The sequence below is a fragment of the Diadema antillarum genome, unplaced genomic scaffold (genome assembly GCF_040938485.1).
Source record: "Diadema antillarum isolate AM-2024a unplaced genomic scaffold, OU_Dant_1.0 seq00001916_RagTag, whole genome shotgun sequence".
Taxonomy (NCBI): domain Eukaryota; kingdom Metazoa; phylum Echinodermata; class Echinoidea; order Diadematoida; family Diadematidae; genus Diadema; species Diadema antillarum.
In genome coordinates this window covers 41,168-63,320 of record NW_027272579.1, presented here as the reverse complement: position 1 = coordinate 63,320, position 22,153 = coordinate 41,168, and the positions used below count along the sequence as shown (strand labels likewise).

Below are 22,153 nucleotides of genomic sequence, written 5' to 3'. Positions count from 1 at the left end.
AATGGGGCCCAGATGTAGAGTCTGAAACAAGACTACAGACTGTGAAGATGGCTACCTGTTGAAAAAGCCAGCAAAGTGAGCTGCAAGATTATTGCCTCGGCATACCTTCATGAGTCCAGCATGAACACAAATATCACAATACAGCATGGTGTCAGGAGTGGGAGAATCAGCAAAACCACCCGATCGCTTGAACTTGTGACATTGATATGAAACTGGTGCGACGTCTTCGACAACTCTGGGAAACGCGAACGCCAGAGAATAGGAGCGACGCATTTGGTTAGCATGACATTGGACTGTCGCTTATTTTATATCACCGATGGCCGCAGAGGGTGTCAGTTCCTAGTCAACACGGGGGCAGAAGTGTCAGTTACACCATCCACTCGTACGGAGGGACTTTAACCCCGTCCCGGTCCCCAGCTCTGTGCGGTGAATGCCAGCCCCATTGCGACCTTTGGGGAGAAATCATTAACTCTTAATGTTGGATTACGGCGATGTTTCAAGTGGGTTCTCGTGATTGCCGACGTTTCATCCCCAATACAGGGTGCTGATTTTCTTCGTCACTTTGGTCTACTCGTGGACATACAACGTCGCAAGCTCGTTGATCCATCGACAACAATGAGTATCGATGGCATTGCCTCCGCCGTCCTATCTCCCTGACTATTCCTTGCGAAGCCCGAAGCTGACCGCCATTTCACCAACCTCCTCACGGAGTATACATCCATTACACGGACAAACTTAGCAGACCCCGACGCACCTGTTTGACACTTGACCACACACCACATTACGACCAAAGGTCAGCTGGTGGTCGCGCACCCACGACGCCTCGCTGCCGACAAACTCGCAATCGCACGAGCGGAGTTTGACCACATGCTCGACCTCGGCATCATACGCCCATCCGAGAGCAACTGGTTGTCACCTCTCCACATGGTCCCGAAACGCACGGAGGGGGATTGATGACTGTGTGGGAATTATCAGGCCCTCAACAACATCACTGTTCCTGTTGCTACCCGATCACCCACATTCACGATTTCACGTCGACACTACACAGTAAGACAGTTTTCTCAAAAATTGACCTTATTCGTGCATATCACCAGATACTGCTTGAACCATCTGACATAAAGAAGATCGTGATCACGACTTCGTTCGGTCTTTTCAAGTTCATCCGCATGCCTTTAGGACTGCGAAATGCAGCGAACACATTCCAACGGTTCATCAATTAAGTCACCCATGCTGCAGTTCTTACATATTGCCGCACCACTGCATAATGTCACTGGAGGTAAGATGAGTGCAGCTGGGAAGAAATTTCAGTGGGGTTCAGAGCAACAGGAAGCTTTTGTTGCACTGAAAACTACTCTAGCTCAGATGCCTGTTCTGGCCTACCCTCAGTTTGATCGCCCCTTTGTTATAGAGGTGGATTATGCCTCCTATGGTGATCTAGCAGCATGCCTTTTCCAAGCTGATGATGGGAAGTGCATCCTATTTCATATGCAAGCTGCATCCTGCATGGGGCAGAGAATCATCTGGATTTGCAAAGTTTTAAGGTTGAGCTGCTTGGGCTCAAGAAGGCAGTGATGGTGAAGTTTGGTCTTTTAATGCTTGGGTCTCAGTGTATGGTTTACACTGATCACAACCCACTGGCCCACTTGAAGACAGCAAAGCTTGAGCAAGAGAGATGATGTGGGTCTCACAAATTGCACCTTATTATCTGGAAATCAAACACTGTACTGGCAGGAAGCACACAGATGCTCTCAGTATGTGAACTCGTAATCCAGCAAATGACGACAGGACACTAAAGCGGCAATACGAGAAGTGGGTGTGTGTCTTGCTGTTGGACGGGAGGTGGGCAGAAGGAAATGAGTTACATCAGCCCCTACACTCCAACACTCCAAGGAATTTGGCTGAGTGTACTGCCATCCTTCATTCATGCAGAAATAGCAGAGGCCCAACATGCACATCCTGCATTGAGGGAGGTGAAGGAATTGTCTAAGAGAGCATGGCAACCTGGAGATGACTACAGACAGGATATTTCAGGACTAAAGAGTCGGCTTAGGGAGTGGCCTCGGATAACTCAACATAAGAGTCCTGTACTGGGAAGTCAAAGATACCATCTCCGGGAAAGAGGGGCAGCCGTTGGTCCCATTGCACCTGCAGAAGATGATGCTCGAGGAGGTACATGACGAATGGTGTCATCAGGGTGTAGGAAGGACAACCAGCATTCTTCAAAAGTGATGTTTTTGGCCAGGTATGCACCATCAGGTAAAAGAGCATGTGAAGGGCTGTTTTTTGCTGTGTGACATCAAAAACACCTGTGCCAACTATTAGGCCCCCTTTGAGACACCTGACAGACCAGACAGCATAGGTGGTGGCTGCTGCCCTTCGTGAGCAACTGGTTTGCTAGCTACAGACTCCCACCTAGGATCTGCTCGGATCAAGGGAGGAATTTCGAGAGCACATTGGTCAAAGAGATCTGTCAGCTGTATGGACAAAAGAAATCCAGAACGACACCCTATCATCTTTCCAGGAATGGTCAGGTGGAACGCTTCAATTGGATGCTCTGCTGAGGAATGTGTTAAGTAACAGGAATCACTCTGTATCTGCTGATATTTGTAAGGGAGCCAGTCCTTCCAATGGACCGACTGATCTTGAACACTGACAGAGATTGGAATGAGGGTTATTCTAGGACCTAAGCCAAATTACTGAAGAGGGTACACACAGTAGTGTTGAACCAACTAAGGAAGGTAGCAGAGGAAGAGGAGTGGCATCATCAATCAAGGATGTCAACCCTGACCATTCCCATTGGTCAGAGTCCTACTGTGCCGATTCGACTTCAAAGACCAACAGAAGCTCATGAATAAGTTCTACCATTTGCCATTCATAGTCATGGGCAAGAACAAGGAGGAGGATGTGTATGAAATATGGCCTGTGCGCAGGGAAGATGCCAACTGGGTGAGGCAGCAATTATTGATCATCCCTGTGAAAACACCGAAGCAGAGTGGGGACATGACAAAGAATGCGATGAGGTCCAGGACCAGGTGGAGTACGGACGTAAACTAAGTGACTCTGAGGTCAACAAACTTTGCATTTTCCAGCATCTGCCAGATATGGGTGATGCACCACTTGCAACGGACAAAGTACTAAGGAGGTCTGCAAGGAGCAACAAAGGGGTGCATTCAAACCCAGCTAGGTTGTCATGATCAGTGATAACAGGCCTCCCCAGTTAACTAATACGCAGGTATTAACGCTTAAGAATCATTTATCAGGAGTTGTTTCCGTGGTGTAAACCACCATAAGCGGGGAATGTGTGGGGAAATGTAAAATTGACAAGATGAAATAGTTGACTAAGTAAATCCAATTTTTGTAAGTTATTATGGCAGATTAAGATTTTCCGAATTGAACATTTTCCTACGGTGCATGCACAAAATGTAAAAGGGATTTTCGTAGTGTTAATTCATAGATAAGGTTTTTTGCCTACAAAAACCAGAGAAAAGATTTAATCAGGGAGTATTTCATAGAAGACTGCTGCACTTGTGATGACATCACATAGTCGTTTGCGAGCAAGCAAATCACTCTTCTGGAGAAAATTACAGAATAAAAATATCAGGTATAATATTTTCAGATTAAGTAGTTTCTTTTACACGTATTGTGATTTTGGAGAAGTAGAATTGTTTTAATTTCACCTTGAGGAAGAGCAAGGTGAATTTAGAGTAAGAGTAAATTTAAGAAAAAGAACAGTGATTGGATTGGAAAGCAAGACCTGCAGCTGAAACAGTGAAACAGAGAATCTTGCAAAATGACTGGGCAGATATCAGGAAAGATATAGGCATCACACCATTCTATCCCACAAGACAGAAGAAGTATATCAGAGAGGACATTTGAAACAAACTGAAATGCATTGTGATGACACCAAGCACTTTGCAATGAAAAGTCATCCACACCTCCCACAAAATGGGACACCTCGGCATTATTAAGACATAACAGGTCCTAAGAGAGAAATATTGGTTCCCTGAAATGAACAAGCTGACAGAGATACTGGTTGGCCAATGCTACAAATGTCAAGCCACAACCAAACAGCACACAGAGCAGCCAATCAAAATGACACCAACACCATAAAACCCTGGGCTGTTGTCTCCATAGACTTAAGAGGACCATACCCAGATGGGCATTACAACATTGTTGCCATAGATACAATCAAAGGACAGGTTGCCCTAAAGTCAAGATAAAACTATTCATTGCTCCTAAGGCCATGAAAAGCAAACTGAAGAAGACATTTGCTCCTCATGGGATACTAATCAGAGTGGAGAGTATCTATGGACCACCTGTCTATTCCAATGAGTTTGAAAACTTTGCCAGAGAGGAAGGATTTGTTTATCAGGAGATCACATAAGACAATGGTAAAGCAGAAAGTTTGTAAAAGGACTCAACAAGACTGAACATTTGCAAATCGAACATCTACAAAAACCAAGAGAAAGAGATGGCCATGCAGGATTTGCTCATAGTGATAGATCAACATCCCATCCAGCTACAAAAACACTACTATAAAGCACCAATGGGACGAATAGTGCTATAGATATACAGTCATTCTACATGATCATCGAATTGTGATACCGACATGCCTCCGAGAACGCACAGTACATACTCATCATGAGCCATTGATCATGTCAGAGCTTCTTGCGAAACCGTGGCATGAAGTTAGCATCAATTTTTGCGACATTCCATCTGGTGGCTATCTCTTACTGGACATTGACGACTACAGCAGGTTTCCAGTAGTCGAAATAGTCACTTCCACCTCTAGCCAAGCAGTGATTCCAGCGCTCGATCGGATCTTTTCCCTCTTCCATGTGCCCGAAAAAGTTCGCGCCGACAATGGTCTGCCCTTCAATAGCGAAAGTCTTTAGACACTGATTGTGTACTCAAAGCTACCATTCATGTACATACTACCACTTGATTGTATACGGTGTGATTGAAGGACACCATACAACATGACACTCAATAAACGATGCCACCAAACCCCTAAACAGTTCCTGAGTCAGATCATGTATTTCTAGCATATTTGTACCACACAAATATCACAGTCTTCACTAAACTCGTTAAAGCATCCCTTTACCCAGCTCATGGCTAGGTAAAGTGTTCCCTGTCTGAAAATGAGAACTGTCACTAAAGGCATGACTCTGCTTTCAGGTGAGTCAATCAATGCACCGAGGACAACTAAAGACATCAGAGTCATTGGACATGGCCAAGCCCATGATATGATAATCAGTGCAGGTTTGATACAGGCCCTAATATCAGCTTACAGTGCAGACAACATCTGAACTGAAGGAGAAAAAAAAAGGAGAAAATTACAGATACACGTTTGTAAATTCTGAAAGGAAAAGAAGCTAAAGAACAGGAGGAAGCCATCAAGTCTCAGGAAAGGAAAGTTTCTCAAAAGGAAAGGAAAGGAAAGGGAAGTTCTCAAAGTAAAGCTGGAATTTGATGGAAAACACAGAAAGATGATGAAGGCATGTTCAACAAAATGCAGAATATTCTTTTTTTTTTTCTTTTGTTATAACTGGGTTGCACTAAAGCTTTTCATTTTGATGTCGGTTCATTTATCAATTTTTGAAATAAATGTGTTTCTCATGCATTCCTACCCCATTTCAGTGCCATGCTGGTTTGATGCAGAACTAGAAATGTCGCTATGGCGACTGGTATGCCTCCGCCATAATGCATGATTCTCCTAATAGGTCTATAGTACATGTGGACAATGTGTGATTACATTTTCATAAAATTGGCAAAATATTAAAATTACAAGTTTGTCACAAATGTGTTGAATGTTCACCTTCCTTGACCTTGGTTTAATTGGATGAATAGGAGAGCATGTATTTGGGGATTTAAGGACTTTAACTTGACTTTGACCCATTCATACATTTATGCATTGAGTAATTTTCATGGTACCTGTATGGAGAAAAAGTGCAATTTCTGTACTGAATAGTAAATTGTTACCATGTTCATCTGGCCTTTGACCCTAAAATTCATAAGATAATCACTTTCAGGTAGAACATGCATAAATATGCAGTAAGTTTCACGATAAATTGAGCCACTTCCGAGATATGGAGGAAAAAGTTAGTTCAGCACTTTCACTTGATCTTTGACCTTTTGACCTTTGAGGCAAAAAAAAAAGAAAAAAAAAAACTCTCCAGAGAATTTCTTTTAGGTTACACATGCATACACCAAGTGTAAAAAAAAAATAATAATCCTGCTGGCATTGCATGAACATGAGGGAAATAGTACAATTTTGAAGTGTTGCACTTGACCTTTGACCCCTGACCTTTGACCCCATGAACCCTACATTCTCTAGATAATCACTGCCAGTCAGTACATGTATATACAGTAAACCTCGCATGAGTCGAAGCTCTCGGGGCTGACAAAAATGCGTCGACTTAAGTGAAATTCGACTCTCGCGAGAGTCGATTTTTTTTCGACTCACAGTTATGTACATGTATTATAGTAAATTTGCATGCATGTGTGTGTGTTTGCATTCAAATTTGTCTGTTCTTGAAGATAATGTTCTTATTTTGTTCTAAATTGAACATGGAATTTGTATCAATACTAGTAGAACGTAGTTCTGAGAATGTCTGCGCTAATGTGGCAATGTGCATGTGCTATGTCTATGGTGCAACATAGGTAGCCATCTCTGTCAAACCTACCATGAGACAAACACTCTCCCAGGCCCATCCCACCTCCGTCGAACAAAACTATACAGCCAGCCGGGCACGCACAAACAAGCTCCGCCCACTTGGCCTGTCACTAAAATATTAAAGCAGCGATTGGTTGACCAAGGAGTTCTGGCTTGACATGGATTAAGTATGGATGTGCTGTGTGTATGGATAAAGTATATGGATCGATGTGCTGTGTGTATACATGTATACATGTGTATGTATTCGACATGCGTGCAGAGCGGTACGGTGAGTGTGCATGCTTACCTGCAGCATCAGGGAGGTGAGAGAAATCACCACCCTGCCTGCAGCAAGCCAGGGACAGGGTTCTGCGACATGCCGATTTTTTTGTTCTCCTCTAAATGTAATGAGAATGCCAGACAAATCTTCTTCGGCTCAAGTGATGTAAACTACGTGTATTTTGTACAAAAGGGACTGAATGTTTTACTTCGACACAGCCGAAATTCGACTCTCGTACTTCGGCTTATCCAAATATTTCTTAGAGAAAATACATAGGGAAAAATCGGGACTTTTTATTTTGCTTCGAGTTAAGTGATTTTCGACTCACTCGACGTCGACTTATCCGAGGTTTACTGTACTATGTTCCATGAAGATACCTTGAACAATTTTCCAATTTACAGAGAAAAAAAAAGTTTTAATACTTTTACTCGACCTTTTGACCTTTGACCTTTGACCTCATGACCCAAACTTTCACCAGAGAATCTAAATTGGGTAATACATGTATGCACTAAGTTTCAAGAAAATATCTTCAGGCATTGCATAGATATGGTGGAAATAGTGAAATTTTATGTATTTGACCTTGACCTTTTGACCTTTGACCTTGAGCACGTGCACCCAAAAGTTGATAGGCACAACTTCACCCCCTAATACACATACATGCCAAGTTTCATTAGGATACCTCAACAGCTTTTGATAGTTACCTTGTCCACAAAATTCATTACGGACGGACGGAAAGACGGACGGACGGACGGACGGAAGGACGGACGGACGGACGGACGGAAGGACGGACGGACGGACAACCCGAAAACATAATGCCTCCGGCACCACTTCGTGGCGGAGGCATAAAAATGATGTGGAAACACAGCAAAAAAAAAAAATGCTAAAAGTGTGACATTTTGAATATGTCAAAAAACTTTCTCAGGTCTTTGTGCTGATGATCCCTCAGCCCCTAAACATGAGAAATGCAGTGTGGATATGTCAATGCCAATGCAGAATTCATTCAAATCATGCATTACAAATCGATGATTGCTTGTTTCTCAGGTTTTCACAAAGGACAAAACTGCATTGGTTCAACACATCTATTAAAACCATGTTATTCAGAACGGATGTTTATGTAGCTGTTTATATGTTTTAGCCTGTTAGAATATCAATTCACATACAAAATTAAACTTGGCTGAAATTGACTTTTAACTTATTCAAAACTTCTTTGTCATTATGGTGTACAGGGAAGGAAGTAAAAAGATCATACAACTTAACCCTTACTGTACTGGGCTATTTGGCTCCATGAAAATACTGGGGGGGGGGGGGGGGGGCTCGGAGGCCCCCCATTGATCTCGGAAATGCAATGTCCGATGAACTTGAAAATTTGCATGCTGATAGATCTTCGCGTGCTGAATCTGATGGTGTAATTTATTTATTATTATTTATTATTATGCAATTTTTTGCATAATTAGCTAATTAATTATTCATAATGCCTATTTTATGCATTTGGGGGATATTTTCATAATTTCAGCCTAAACAAGTACAAAATTACATGAAAACTGTGTAATAATGAAAAATAATGTTTCCCAAATGTGAAATAAATCAGAGAAAAAAAAATTATTTCTTATGTTTTCTATTGTTCTATATTCCTTATGTATATCAATGTTTCTAAACTTTGCCCAATTTATTTCAGAACAATATAGAAGCATGAACCAAGTGGAAAACCAATTCCTGAGCAAAATTTATAAAGTAATGTAAGCCATGGTCTATTGACAGTATGTAACTGTACACAAATATATGCAGCGATTAGCCGTTTTAATGACATGCGCATACTAATTGGCCCATAACACCCCGTCCGATATGAACAAATGTGACATCAAAACGTGCGCAAGACTTCAGGGGAAAAAGTCATGAAGCGAAAATCCAAAATTCCCAGCGGTCGCGATGCAATCACCAAAAGTATGGGGGGGGGGGGGCCTCCCAGGCCCCCCCCCCCCCCCAGTGCAGTTAGGGTTAATTAAAGAGTTACAATTTCAGCAAAGTCAATGTCATGCAAGCTTATACAATCATACAGCTGATTCTGTGTTAATGAACAAAAAGAGGTGACTTGCAAGGTAAATCTTGTCAGTTAGAATTTTCACAGTATTTTGCCTCACATATTCTGCCTTCACATCTACAACTACCCCCCCCCCCCCCCACCTCTACCCTAAGATATCTCCTGAAACTAGTACTGTGCACTCCCGTTACAATGAACACGGTTATTACGAAATTTTGTTATAACGAAGTAAATCTTCTGGTCACAAAATTATCACCATTAAAGTTCTGGTCCCAAAATTATCACCATTAAGGTCTATGGTACAAAATTTGCTTATAACGAACACGGTTATAGCGAAATTCTGTTATAACAAAGTCTTTTGCGAGCGCCACAGACAAAGAAAAACAAAAGTAATGTGCTCCATTATAACGAAATGCGAATTGCTGTCGAAAATACGTAGCGGAACAAGCATATAGCGTATCTGCATGGGTGAATGCTTCACACCATTGTGAGCTCACTCATAGTGTCATGCACAGTTTCTGAGGGGAACTTGCGTTTATTATTGTAATACAGTTATCCCATCACATTTCACATAGCTTTCCAGTGTATGATGAGTATTCAGCAAACAGGATATGATATATATACGCGGCTTCCTTGTTTTCGTTATACATTGTATTTGTTCAGTTATAACGAAAGAAAACTGCCGGTCCCGAGCATTTCGTTATAATGGGAGTGCACTGTACATTTATTGGACATGAGAAGCACCTACATATCAAAAGAACCAATCAACTTTCTTTCTCCAGTAGAAGCCTCTTTAACTACTCTGAGCATTCACAAATAACTCTTCACAATGAATTGCTCTCAATAATACTTGTACATGTACCATGAACACCTAGATCATTAATTGTATAGTTATCTCTCTTGTATAAAAAATGCATATGTTAATACACAAGGTAGAGCCACATACATGCTTTAAGTACATTAATTAAATAACAGATATTCATTTTCCATGACGAACAATAAATAGCATCTGATTGTAACAAGTAACATGCAGCTGAGGTATAACAATTGTCCATTTCAATAGAACAGACAATGAAGTCTTTCACTTCAACAACAGACATCTTGGCAAGCAAATCTCTTAACACTTATGTCCTTTTTCTTTTCTCTCTTCGACTTCAAGTCAAATCATTGCACAACTTCCTACAACACTAGATAATGCAAAACTTATAGTGATTTTTCACAATGATAAAAACATATCTACGTCCATATAATCACATCTCTCTGGCAATATAAACAACTTAAAAAAAAAGAAATCACTTCATTATCATTTTTCACAATGATAAAAACATATCTACGTCCATATAATCACATCTCTCTGGCAATATAAACAACTTTAAAAAAAAGAAATCACTTCATTACATGCGTGATCTCGCAAAACTGTATCTTGTTTCTGCAGATTTTGTAATATTTATCTTTAAAATCAAAATGCTCGCAGTTTATCATAATATGATCACACTTCAAATTGTGAAAATAAATATATCTATTTTCACAATTTGAAGTGTTGCTTTTCATATAATCAAAACATAAATTCATCATCATCTATTTAAAGACATTTTGCAGTTTATACAAAGATTTATAGTGTTTCCAGAAAAATGCAGGAAACTCAACATGATACTGATCTGTCAAAACTTTGAAACTTTCGAAAGAATTTTATTATGCAGTTTTGCCAGATTATTGTTATTTATAGTCTTGATCCGTCATCATGATCTGATCACATTATAAACATAATAAGAAGTAATCAGAAGTTGATATATACATTTCAACCAGAGTATGGCCAATTTCTACTTAGACTTCCACTGCTCGAAGGCATCAATCTACCTAGGACAAGAAGTAAGTGTTCTGTGCAGGTACATATAATTCAAAACAATTATTGTGCAAACTTGTCACTAAAGGCATATATACATTCCAGTACTGTTTAAAACTTCATCTCATTAATGCATGTTGATACCTATCAATTTGTATAAAGACATAAAAATACATGACAATATGAGGAGATTGTCAATCAAACAGCCTTAAGTTACCATCTGTGACCAACCCCACCTACAACTCCCATTCTTCCTGTATTAGGGACATTAATATCACCTGAGAGCTATAAAATCACACCAATCACAAACATCTACCACCTGTAGATATCAAGCATAAATTGGGAGAATGTGAATATCTATGTGCTGCCAGTAAGCCTTTCAATCACACTGACAGCTATCATCAATGGGCAAGAAGTTCTTGTCCTTCCTTGAAGATGGCAGTGACGTACTGTGAGAAGAGTTTACTCATGTAAGTCTTGCCACCATGGGGTAGGAAGCCTTCCATGAATCCAACATGGCCACCCCGTGCTGTCACAACAATCGCGACATTTTTGGACTGCTCGGCCTCCTCGAGGGGGATTGCTGTCGAGTGATAATCAATGTGAGTTTAATGTACAGGAACATTCCTTCAAACCAAACCTCAATTTAGAATAAAGGATGTGGGATGTGTTATGTAGAGGAATTAGTTTACAGTTTCCTTAGCATATGTCAAATTTGGACTTTTCCAGAGTCAATACACTCTATGTCACGGACGAATCAAATCTCCTGATTAAATTTGAAGAATTCTCTTTCTAGTCACGCTTTTGTGGAGATTGCCATGTTCTTCATATTGAGCTAAAATTTTAGCATGTTGTTCTTGAAAATGTCAGTATAAAATCTGATCATGATCTTCATGGCATTAAGAAATATCAGAATATAAAATATAACAGGCTCAAATATACATCTGCATACAGAACAGAACTGGGGGGATGTTAATCACTTAGAAAGTAACATGTAAGAATGAAAGGCACTTAGTAATAATGTAGTAATTATGTAGATTTCTTACATTAATTGGATACATGTAATGATTTACTGGAATGACATTTGGCACTTATCCAATAGAGTGTATAGATTAGTAAAATTGGATTGCCAAGCGAATATTTGAAATGCATTTATAGCGGACATAATGATTTATTGGAATTTCACTTGATCAGTTAGAAAATGTGATGGAGCATCCTGGACAAAATAACAAAATGAGTCATTGGTAATACAGTGTATGTGTACTGCGTGGGGAAATGTACGATGATTAATTGATTTTGTGCAATTGTTGTCAACCTCACAAATTTGTTGCAAATACAGCTATATTGTTATTTATTCGCTGTGAAAGTATTTGCAAGTATGTCATTACCTGCCATGTGTCCAGAACAGGACCATGGACCTGGTATACATGTCAACATGTACTTTGTTTTTACTTATCAATAAAGACATGATTACAAATGGCAGGACTTGAAGAGATATAGCGGATACCCACACATCCCAATCCTGATTGTGTGAGTTCTGTCCACCTCTGGACATGGTATGATGCATTCAGAGGTTTGGGTCATCAGTGCAGTAAGCCAAGTCCTGACTCCTGTTCATGACTAATGCCCAGATTGATGGTGCACCTTTCTGTTATGTTCTATTTCTACTCATTTTTTTTATCCATCCATCCATCTATCTACCTATCTATCTATCTATCTACTTATACAGTGTATCTTTCTATCCATTTACTATCTATTTATCAATCAGTTTTATTAATCCATTTATCTATATTTGTACCTTTAATCCTTAATATCTAACTTTTGATCACTCTGTCCAACTATCTACCTGTCTACTTTCTGTTTGTTGTACACCCTCCTGCATATACACATATTGTCTTAAATATAAGAGCTCACTGTCTATGCAATGATCACAATACCAGCTAAAATCAGTCTAAAGATGCAGTTGCAATATGTTTGTAATATCAGCTCAATGCTTATTTCTACATCATGGCTTACTGTATAGTGGTGAGAAAGCATCATCAGCTGCATTGAGGCACAGTGTAGGCACCAGAACCTTGCCCAGTTTGCCCTTTGGACTGGAGCTGGTGTAATAGTGTTGGACATCTCGATAACCAAACAGTTTCACGGTCAGCTGGGAGTCAAATTCTCGCAGGGTTCGAGACTGTGGAAACAACGAAGCAAAGGATCATGGGGGGGCTTTTATTTACACCCTTGGAATATACATTTGTGACTTTTGTATCAATATTCAGGCAATGAATGATACATTCCCCTCAGAAGGAGAAAGGGAAAGAACTTTTGTTTCCTGTACATTGTTTTTTTCTCTACATGCTCTCTTTCCAAATGTAACATGTGTAAACTCTTATTGGATTAAACTTGAAGGACAATTTCACCTTAACCCTATTTTATCTGGGCTATTTGAGACAAAGTTTTTACTGGGGGGGGGGGGGGGGGGGGAGGGGTCAATTTGACCCCCCCCTTCAGATCTCCGCAAAATTTTGCCTGAACATAGAGCCGGATGTCAACTACAAGATTACATGGTCATACAATAGAAAAATGTTGATCTTATATTTTTTAATAAATTAATTATGCAAATTTACGCATGAAATCATATTTTCGTCTATAACTCCATCAAAAAGAATGAAGAATTGCTAAATTTTTGTGTCAGAGTTCCTCAAGACACATCAAACAATTTTCTTGTAAAAAAATAGCGCAATCAAAATCAGTTTCTTTTGTTTTATATTGTTTTATTTATTTCTTATGTATTTTATTGTTTTTTCGACCTTTTGTTTTCTATTGTTTTTTTGCCAAAATTTGTTGCAGGCACTTTTTCAAGCTTATGTACATTAGAATTGATTAATCTCAATGTTCAAAAGTTGAAATAATCTGATTTATATCAATTAAACAAAAAAACACAATTTGTATTGGATTTGCACACGAAATCATGAATTTGAGCTGTTTTCGGGTTGATATGCATATATATGCAAAACATTGCGTAACTTCAGAACGGTGTACCCGGACGTCGCAAATTTTGTCTCAAAATATGCAGGAGACTTCAATGAAAAAAGTCGAGAAAAAACATGGCAAAATCTTTGTGCGTTAAGGAATTGTGGAGCGAAATGTCGAGGGGAGGGTCAATTTGAGCCCCCAGTAAAAATAGGGTTAATATACACATGGATTGAGAGAAGCAGCAATATCATTAGAACACATCAAATGAAAGTTTGAAGAAAATCTGACAATCGGTTTGACAGGTATGAATTTTTGAAGTTCAAATGCCACCATCACTGGATGACAAGACTACTACAGCTTGTGATGTCACATGCATAGAACAATATCTAGAAAATATACAGAAAATTCAGCATATTTTTACTTTTCTCTCATAATAAAGGAGCACTTGACTTGCCTCTCTCAAGAAGGCAGGGAGAATATCATTACTCTTAACAAATTTCAGTAACAAGTCGAGGGAATGTGCACATTAAAAAGTAAATGAAATGTTGTGGAATTCTCTTTATATCATCCTTATGTCATTCAACACATGTGACATCATAAACTGTAGTCAGTGGTGGATCTAGGTGGGGGTGAACCGGACGCGCACCCCCCTTTATTTCTTGTTAAAATAAAAAAAGAAAAAGAAAATGGAGGGGGGGGGGGGCACGTGCTCCCCTTTAATTTAGTAAAGGTGCCCCCCTTTACGGAATTCCTGGATCCGCCCCTGGTAGAAGTCTTCTCATCCAGAAGTGACTGCACAGAAACTTCAGAAATTCATTAATTCTGAACGGATTGTCTGATTTTCCTCAATCGTTCACTAATATGTCCAACTGATATTCCCGCATTCACAGTCCACATGTACATTAAGGTCAACTTGTCCTTCAACAAGAAGAAACAATGTGCATATCAAAGATTAATGTAGAGAGTTGGGTCCATTTCTTGGCAAATAGATGAGCTGATTATACATCATCTGCCATGACTGGATCAACAGTCATAGCATGAAGAGAGCTTTTATAAATACAGTGTAACGCAGAATCTGTACATGCCATTTCACACTGCTTCCACAGTAACTCTTGCCAACATCACAGATAAGAAGTGTGTATGACAAATATGAACCTCTTGTCTTTGACTCTTACCTTGGACACAGAGTTGATGTCATAGTGTTCTCTGAAGGCAACTCCTTTCCTACAATAAATCAAATGAACAGTAAACATTACTACGGCAACGATGATTCGCTTTGACATACAAGGTAATCATTCTCATTGATACATATCTATGGCAGACTCCTAGTCTTATGATGAGAGACGTGAGATTGTGTAAGACAGCTTGATGTCAATGACATCCTACAGTGCACTCCCATTATAACATAGTTATAACAAAATTCCGGCTACAACAAAGTAAAAATTCAGGCTGCAACATTATCCGCTCTATGTCTTTTATTGTTTATTTGTTCAGTTGTATTATGAAATTTCAATATATGAAATATGATGAAAGAGAACTGCCGGTCCCAAGGACTTTGTTATAATGGGAGTCCACTGTATACTTTCAACATGAAAATGAAGAGCAGCATGCAATATGGGACATGATGAAGGACTACAATTAGAACAAAAATGAGAACTATCTACACAAACAATTCACTTTAACACTGCCAGTCACCTAAACAGTGCAGTCCCGCAATGCAGCAGGCTCAGCCTCGATTGCCACGTACATCTTCATACAATGTTATAGCAATTCAACTGCACTTCTTTGTTGGAAAAGGTAACTTAGCCAAAAATAAATGCAGTTTTGATACAGAACAAATGTTGACAAAAGAAATTCTAATACTAGTACATGTATTTCGATTTAAGTCATTTTTCTGGTCAGCATAACATGAATAAATATGAATTTCGGCCACCAATGCAGACACTCGTGTCCATATTACATTCCATAAATTGGGCTAAGAGCTTTCTGACCTAGAACAGACTTGGATATTGACTGTAACAAGCTGGAGTAGCAGCTGCTAAAAAATTCAAACTTTATGTACAGGTGTAGTAATGAGTACTTGATGAACCTTTTGTGTGCAAAAATGCTTGTTCTAGCATATCATTGTCTTTTTTTATGTGGGTAATCACTTTTTCTCTGACCATCATGTTCCCTTCGGTGAGTTAATATACTGTAGAAGCCATATATTTAGTGAGTCTAACTGTTCGCGTGAATCGGAACTTCACGACAATGTCAAGAGTGGATGTTTAAATTTGTAATCACAGAGTACAATACTGAGCAGAGAAATGTATGTGTGCTTGTCCATTCATGTCGGGTTATGGGAAAATATTTTTGTGTCATTTTGAATTTGCAAATAGCACTTGACTCGCAAAATTCACGAAGATAAAAGCCTTGCAAAATGTTTGGCATATACAGTAAATGTTTTCCATCACTTACGTCTTAACGAGATGGATAAGCATGCTGGTGAGTGTTCTGTTGTAGAGGAAACTGTTGACTGGCTGCTCAAGGGACTTGCAGGACTCCACAAGGTCCCAGGCCACCGAGACCATCATGGCTCCAGACAAGGGCACACAGTCACGACCATACTCAGCCAGGTAGTTCAGCAACATGATCCTGTGTAGGAATGGTGACGGTAGTGTTACTGTAGAACTTCTCCCTCCTCCTACCACTACCACTACTACTACTACTACTACTACTACTACTACTACTACTACTACTACTACTATTACCACTACTATTACTATTACAACTATTGTACATACTATTACTACCACTACTACTACTACTACTACTACATAACTACTGCTACAACAACAACTACTACTACTACTACTACTACTACTACTACTACTACTACTACTTCTACTTCTACTGATTGTGATCAATATAAGAGAAAACAACAATTTTAAAAAAAACCTAAAAGCAGTTATGATTATAATTCTAGCACCAGTATTATCATTTAAATCATACACAGTTTACCATACTCAATACTTGGTTGATGAATCATGATAATTATGTGCCATTAAGCCCATAGCTTTCATCTGATCTATTATAGATGATTTGCAAATCCTCCAAGTTTTCATCAAAGTTTGCTTGAAGGTGGCGAACTGGCTTTGGGTAACATGTGCATCACACACTGGGCTACTTGTACATGCACTTCATCTTGTTAATCCTATATTTGAAATTACCTCATTAATCTACTATCATTGTATTTCCAAGCACTCTGGCTGGTCTCTACAACAGCAAATCACTACTGCCCTACAAGCTGAGACTAATATGGTAAACATACAAGTATAAGCATATCACCAACATGTCAATGTGATTATGCAACACATTGCAAAGTCTTTTCTTGTAACCAGAAAAGCACCCTCTGAGAAGGAGCTTGTTATCAAGACAAGGCAGGTACCAGAACTCACCCTCCAATGGAGGCACCAGCAGCCAGCAGCTTAGCTTCCGGATAGAACTGGTGTATATGACTCAGGACAAAATGGATATCATCCGTTCTCCCTGCACAGAATGTCCTTGGCGTCTTGACAAGCAAAGTGAGAAGACACTAATACATAGAGAAGCTGGAAACTTTGCACACGTACCTTTGAACCCTAAGGTTCCTGACAGAGATATGAAGACTATGATGAGATGTTGACAGATACACAGACACTCCCTGACACAGAAATGTATCACTCTCTCACTGATGCCTGTATAGCATGACCACTGAAAATTATGTGTGCCATTCAAAATGGCTTTATGCCACGCACTGTTAGTACAGGGTTTGACAGACTCTGCTGTTTACAAGGTCCATTATATATCCACCAACCACATCTCAATACTCTCACATACATTTTGACTTTCTTTAAACCATGCTTGATGCTGTGTAACTAGGAGCAACTGGTTCAAGCCAATTGCATTAATCAGCACTTAAATGAATAACAAGGGGATAAAAGACCCCTTCTATCGGGATGAATCAATATAGACTCGTGTCCTTTCCAAGGTGGGGGGTAGACGATGTACTTTACCTATCCACAATTACCTAGCCTAGCAGACAGACAGAAAATACAGGAGAGCAACTAAAGAAGGCAAACAGACTGGAAACTTTACAGGAACCTAAACACCTCATTCCAGTGAAGGACCAGAACTGGTAAAAGAATGGCTCATACAGCATGGTTGGTAAAACAAACTGCTATATCACCAATCCTAGTTAGCCACAGAGGCACACATGCACTTGTCAATATTTTGTTCTTGTTTCTGTTTTTATTTTCTTTTTGGAGTGATCAACATGGCTTACTTATTCACAGCAATGTTTTTTTGTTTGTTTTTTTCTCTGTTCTGTCATAAATTCTGACCTTGAGCTCTGCACCACCGAAGCCCCTCTGGTTGAAAACAACAGGTCGAAATCCCACTTTCATGATGTCATCCACCATGTGCTTCACATAGATGCTATGGCTGTCACCTGTAATCAGGAAATATATGGTCTATTATGATACTGTTTTGACATTAGTCAATGAAGCATACTGCAAAGATTAAAAGTTCTAAGGATTAGAACCAGCACTGCCTGCTGGGGGGAGGGGGGAGGGGGAAGCTTGGTGATCTAGTGGATAAGACACTTGTCCAGTGATCAGGAGGTTGTAAGTTTGAATCCTGTGCGAGTACAGTACGCGCAATAGAAAACGCCCGACGAAAGTGCGTCCAAATTTCGTCCCAACGCTTTTTTCGTTGTTGATTTCGTCGGGGACGTTTTCAACGCTTTTTGCGTCCCGACTTCATGGACGGATTTTGGACGAATTCAACGAATTCAACGAAATCCCCGAACGCTTTTCCGAAGCTGTGGACGCATTCAACGCTTTCAGCGCTTTCAACGCTTTCAACCCTTTACACGCGATCACACACACACAGGAAAGTTAGCTCTAATCGCGAATTGCTAGCTCTTCTTTCGTCGAAGTTCTCTAGGTTTCCCGTCCATTTCTCTCATTTTCTCTCTTTTGCTTTCGTATCATTGTATCCCTTTCTTTTCAGAGTACAATCATACTTTAGAGAGTATTTTTTCTCATTTTTATTAAGTGATTACCGTGTTTGCCACAATTTGGGGTGAGTTTTTGTTCGAGTGTTTGTTGAGTTTTTCGATTGAACGATGTGTCGATTATCTTCGTGTGTGCGAGAATATCGTACCCACTCGTTTGTTTCCGTGTAAGTATTTTTACCGTAAAGTGTCTTCATCGTTCGTCTTCACGCATCGGGTTTTCACCCTAGTTTTCCTCATCGTAGTTTTCCACATCCATTTTTTTTCCCGGTCCAAGATACTCTGTGTATTTTCTGCTACGGTAAAATGCCATCGTCGATATTTTTTGTGTATTCATCGTAGTTTTCACCTCCATTTCATTTTTGTGTGCAAGATGTGTAGCTAGGTCTGCGATGTCTGAATCGTTTACAGATGTGTTTTGTGAGAGTATTAACCACGATGATTTTGAGGGTTTCGCGGTGGATGAGATCGACTGGAATGATAGTGATAATGATAATGAATCTACACTATCTAGTGGTGTTGATATAAGAGCTCTTATGATGATGCAATTTATTTCGTGTGACCGACCATCATGACGTTGGCGATGACGAGTACGAAACGAGTAGCCTATACATGTACAATGTAGGCCTGTAATGATCTAAGACGAGAGTGACACTGACGACATGGCCTGGCCCTGGGGGCTGTTTTAGTGTTGCCTGCTGAGTAGGTGTTCCATTCTATCCTTTCAGTTATCTTTCTATCACTTTCTTCTTTTGACCCTGGATGGAAAAAAAAACCCTATCTTGCCATGTAAAGACAGAACACATACCATCATGAAATATCATGACATTACTAAAGTAATAAAAGAAATAAGTAAGCGATGAAAATTCTTGTTTGTAAAATCATAAATCAAAGGTGATTTCATATGAACCAGCTCTTTGAAACGTATTTAATTTGCCTATTGATACTTGCTTTGCAAGTATACATTTTCTCTCCCATGGACTTTGTGTCCCCCCTTTTTTTATGTGCTTTAATGATTATTCTAATTTGTTTTGTCAATATCATCATTATTGCTGTATTAATATTACCATACTTTGATATGGTTAATTGCATTTGTTGATTGACTCTAACTTTCAATTTGTTGCCTCCTCTTGGTGCTTGTACAGATCCTTTCTAGGGCTTGCTGTTTGCTCACCCCCCCCCCCCCCCCTTTGCTGTTGCTATTTCACTCTTTACCTTTCTTTGTCTCTCTGTTGTTCCTTATCTTGTTTGATGTTGCCTCCATATTCATCCTTTTCCTTCAATGGTTGCCCCCTGGCCCTCACGACCATTACTAACCTTCCCCTGCCTTTTGTCTGTCCATCCTCCTGCTCTAATCCCCCTCCCTTTACCTGTTGGGCTCCTTGCCCATGACATCCTACCCTCTCCTTTTGTTTTCTTTGTTCCTTGTCCCTCGCCTGTTCCTGACTGTTCTTGTTGTGTGAAGTCGCTTTACATGTGTGTGGTTGCTTTTTCTGCCTATTTGCCATTTTGCTTCTGACGAAGATTCTGCTATGATCGAAAACTTAGGTCCCTTTTGACTCTATCCTAAAAATATTCATGTACACTCCCAAAACTTGCTGGGCTAGTAATGAAAACTTCCATTATCTAGCAGGGGAGAGGGAATGCTTTCATTTTCTCAAGAGAGCTTTTGTGTGAGAGAATGCAAAACTTGATTGAGTGTTGCCAAGTTGTTTTCAAACTTCTTCATTTTATTTGATCTTAAGCATAATCACTTTCGTAAGTACATGTACAGTATTACGATTTCTTCTCCCCTGACTGTAATCGGAAAGTTTGCCATAAGGACGATCGCTAATGTGTTTGGATGTGCCGATATGCGAAACACGTGGTTCAAAAGAATGCACCATGTGCTACTTACAGTTGTACTGCCTTAAAGGTTACTGCAAGTTGAATGGATCGAATGCGCCATAGGCTTAGTGACGGTAAACAGTTTACGTTCGATGCGAATAATTATTACGTCTTTCAGGATCGAGGAATAATACACACAAAACATGCAAACAAACAAATCCACGAACGAGTGTTGATAACCAAAATTCATATGAAAAGTAATAGGCAGTTTTGATGAGCGTGAAATTTTATTGTCATGATTTTGCCGTTTAATCGGGTGGTGGCTGCATCACATAGGACATCTCAGTGAATTTGTCTAGGCATATGAGACTTTTCATATAAATCTGTGATTGCATTTTTGAGTGATTAATCAATTCCTTTTTACAGTTCGGGAACCAGAACATCAGAACATCTTTGCAATGATTCCTTTAACTCAACTCACCCGCGAGTTCTTCGATCGATATACTACACCAAATGCGCGCATTCTTTCGTCTGGCACCTGGGGTCTGGCACGCACCTGGTTTTGTGGAAATTTCCACAAAGGGAGAGGGTGGGGTTTTTCCAATTAGTCCAGTCAAAATACGACAAAAAGTGGGTTAACCCACAACTAATTGCAACAGAAACGGTTCCACTTGCATTTGACCCGGAAGAGCTATTAAAATAACATATTAAAAGTTCCCTAAAATTCGAGTGGTGGATCAGTGTCTAATTTGCATAAATTCAAAATGGCCGCCATGCAACCTATTTTTGCCTATATCTCAGGATACATAACCTACAGAAAGTAAATTCCGGTGTCTAAACCTATGTATTTTAGGTCAAGGAATACAAATATGTTATCTTTAGCAACTTTCAAGCATCCCTTTATATAGTTTTTGCATATATTTGCATATAATTACATACAAAATGACCGCCATATTGCCTGTGCAAAGCCCGTATCTTCGTATATCAGTAATGTAGTACACTCAGGAATAAGTCGCTATATATCTGGACATAAAACCCGCAGAAAATAGATTCCGGTGTCTGAACCTTTGTTGTTTTAGGTCAAGGAATACAATTATCATATAAGCAGTAACTTTCAAGCTTCCCTTTATACATTTTCTGCATATATTTCCATTTAATTAAATGCAAAATGGACGCCACAATGCCTCTACAGGCTCATATCTCTATCTGTAAAAGGTACCCAGTGATGGTGTCTGTGGTCTTAATTTTACTGCTGAGAATCACTGATGTAGAATATGTTCCACTCAGGAATAATTACCAATATTTCACGAAGAATTTGCATATATTTATACATAAATCTATTCAAATTAAGAGTAGCTTATATCCATAAGCTACTCTACAAAAGTTTCATGAGTTTGGACATTAGATGACGATCTTGTCATATCAGGGTACCATGTCACTCACTCACTTTCTGAATAAAAGACCCAGGGGTCCAGCCCTCATCCGAGTATCTCAAGTTCCCCTTCCTT

The 22,153-nt window shown here is 39.6% G+C and overlaps 1 protein-coding gene across 1 annotated transcript in view; it reads right to left on the bottom strand.

Moving 5' to 3' along the window:
- Positions 1-10,577: 10,577 nt before the first annotated feature.
- Positions 10,578-22,153, bottom strand: part of LOC139713157 (protein ABHD1-like) — a 35,177-nt gene continuing 23,601 nt past the window's right edge. The window contains exons 5-10 of the mRNA XM_071624907.1: positions 18,145-18,251; positions 17,221-17,333; positions 16,241-16,417; positions 14,959-15,007; positions 12,833-12,998; positions 10,578-11,399 (exon numbers count right to left, since the gene is read on the bottom strand). Coding sequence (XP_071481008.1) covers positions 11,218-11,399; positions 12,833-12,998; positions 14,959-15,007; positions 16,241-16,417; positions 17,221-17,333; positions 18,145-18,251 — 794 coding nt within the window. The 3' untranslated portion in view covers positions 10,578-11,217. The remainder of the gene's footprint in view (positions 11,400-12,832; positions 12,999-14,958; positions 15,008-16,240; positions 16,418-17,220; positions 17,334-18,144; positions 18,252-22,153) is intronic.